The 2,500-nt window shown below is 42.9% G+C and overlaps 1 protein-coding gene across 1 annotated transcript in view; it reads right to left on the bottom strand.

Moving 5' to 3' along the window:
• Positions 1-1,763: 1,763 nt before the first annotated feature.
• The window catches only part of LOC306997393 (uncharacterized protein), a 1,878-nt gene continuing 1,141 nt past the window's right edge, over positions 1,764-2,500 (bottom strand). Inside the window, exon 3 of the mRNA XM_079610698.1 lies at positions 1,764-2,500. This exon is cut by the window's right edge and continues 98 nt beyond it. Coding sequence (XP_079466824.1) covers positions 1,951-2,500 — 550 coding nt within the window. The 3' untranslated portion in view covers positions 1,764-1,950.

Below are 2,500 nucleotides of genomic sequence, written 5' to 3'. Positions count from 1 at the left end.
TCCCAGGCGGTCTCCCATCCAAGTACTAACCAGGCCCGACCCTGCTTAGCTTCCGAGATCAGACGAGATCGGGCGTTCTCAAAGTGGTATGGCCGTAAGCGAAATCTGCTGCCAAAAACGGGCCTTTTGAAGAAATTCATAGACTTTGACTCTGCTACAAGACCTGGCTTTTTGAAGAAACTCAGAGACTATTTCAGGCTTTTTGATGAAAACCATAGACTCTTTTTTTTTCTTTTTTTTTTTTTTTAACCAAAAAAGCTTACAGCACCTGGTATTCCCAGGCGGTCTCCCATCCAAGTACTAACCAGGCCCGACCCTGCTTAGCTTCCGAGATCAGACGAGATCGGGCGTTCTCAAAGTGGTATGGCCGTAAGCGAAATCTTCTGCCAAAAACGGGCCTTTTGAAGAAATTCATAGACTTTGACTCTGCTACAAGACCTGGCTTTTTGAAGAAACTCAGACTATTTCAGGCTTTTTGATGAAAACCATACTCTTTTTTTTTTCTTTTTTTTTTTTTTAACCAAAAAAGCTTACAGCACCTGGTATTCCCAGGCGGTCTCCCATCCAAGTACTAACCAGGCCCGACCCTGCTTAGCTTCCGAGATCAGACGAGATCGGGCGTTCTCAAAGTGGTATGGCCGTAAGCGAAATCTGCTGCCAAAAACGGGCCTTTTGAAGAAATGCATAGACTTTGACTCTGCTACAAGACCTGGCTTTTTGAAGAAACTCAGAGACTATTTCAGGATTTTTGATGAAAACCATAGACTCTTTTTTTTTCCTTTTTTTTTTTAAACCAAAAAAGCTTACAGCACCTGGTATTCCCAGGCGGTCTCCCATCCAAGTACTAACCAGGCCCGACCCTGCTTAGCTTCCGAGATCAGACGAGATCGGGCGTTCTCAAAGTGGTATGGCCGTAAGCGAAATCTGCTGCCAAAAACGGGCCTTTTGAAGAAATGCATAGACTTTGACTCTGCTACAAGACCTGGCTTTTTGAAGAAACTCAGAGACTATTTCAGGATTTTTGATGAAAACCATAGACTCTTTTTTTTTCCTTTTTTTTTTTAAACCAAAAAAGCTTACAGCACCTGGTATTCCCAGGCGGTCTCCCATCCAAGTACTAACCAGGCCCGACCCTGCTTAGCTTCCGAGATCAAACGAGATCGGGCGTTCTCAAAGTGGTATGGCCGTAAGCGAAATCTGCTGCCAAAAACGGGCCTTTTGAAGAAATGCATAGACTTTGACTCTGCTACAAGACCAGGGGCCTCATTTATAACCGCTGCGTACGCACAAAACAGGCCCTGAAAGAGGCGTACGCCATTTCCGACGCGTAAGTTGTGATTTATAAAAACAAACTTGACGGGAAAATGTGCGCACCTGCACGCAAACTCTGACCCATGCGTACGAACGTTTTGGAGACGGAGCAGTTTGGCGACACCGATGGTGAGCTGGAGTTACAGTTTTTTTCAATTGCTTAAGCACAATTTTGAAAACAGGGCCCGGTTTTTCAAAACCCTTCACACAATTAGCACAACACTACACCAAAGTAGCACAACACCTCAGATCATTTGCAAAATGAAACACTTTTGTCAAAACTATACAGTGTCTTATAAAAACCTTATTTTGTTGTCATAACATAAACACAACCATCATATGGTCTGACTCTGTTTGAATCAGTTTAACACTCCTGTGCTCAACCTAAAACACTTTTAGCATTTACACAGAAAGTGTAAAAATAAATTCACCAACACCACATGACACCAATTGTGCAGACTGATGAAAATAATTTATTTTCATGTACTCAAGTCAGTCAATACTGAACAAATATTCATAAAACATTTTCCAGTTTTCATATATTATTACTGAACATACCATTGTACTCTAAGCTTACAGTAATACTGTAACAAATTACATATCCAGTTCAGTACCGAAAAAAAAACTAAAAAAAAAAAACTAAACATCTCTCCGCCTAGCTGGATCTGGCCACAGGGCTTCGTCAACATCACAGGCTATATTTTCATTTGCAAGGCAACGTGGGAAGAATCTTTTTGAGTGACGAATCCACCCTTGTATGGATGCTGGTTCAATTTGATCACATGCTTCCTCCATAGCTTGAATGAGGGGCATCTGGACATAGGGCCGGAGATCATAAACCTTCCACCGCCATGTTGAGAAGAACTCCTCGATGGGGTTCAGGAAGGGGGAGTATGGTGGTAGGTATTGAACTGTGAATTGTGGGTGTTGTTGAAACCAGTTTTGAACCAGAGCAGAACGATGGAAAGCTACATTGTCCCAGATGACAATGTATTGCATCTGGTCCCTTTGGTTTGCTGCTGTGATGATATTGTGTAATCTGTCTAAAAATGTAAGAATGAGTTCAGTGTTGTAAGGACCCAAGTTGGCATGGCGGTGGAGGACCCCATTCTGTGTAATGGCAGCACAAAGGGTAATGTTACCCCCACGCTGCCCTGGTACATTGACAATAGCCCTGTGGCCGATGATG

Source organism: Phoxinus phoxinus (assembly GCF_949152265.1).
Source record: "Phoxinus phoxinus genome assembly, chromosome: 4".
In the NCBI taxonomy this organism is placed as follows: Eukaryota; Metazoa; Chordata; class Actinopteri; order Cypriniformes; family Leuciscidae; genus Phoxinus; species Phoxinus phoxinus.
The sequence above is the reverse complement of the archived record's forward strand: the minus strand, read 5'-3'. Positions and strand labels throughout refer to the sequence as shown.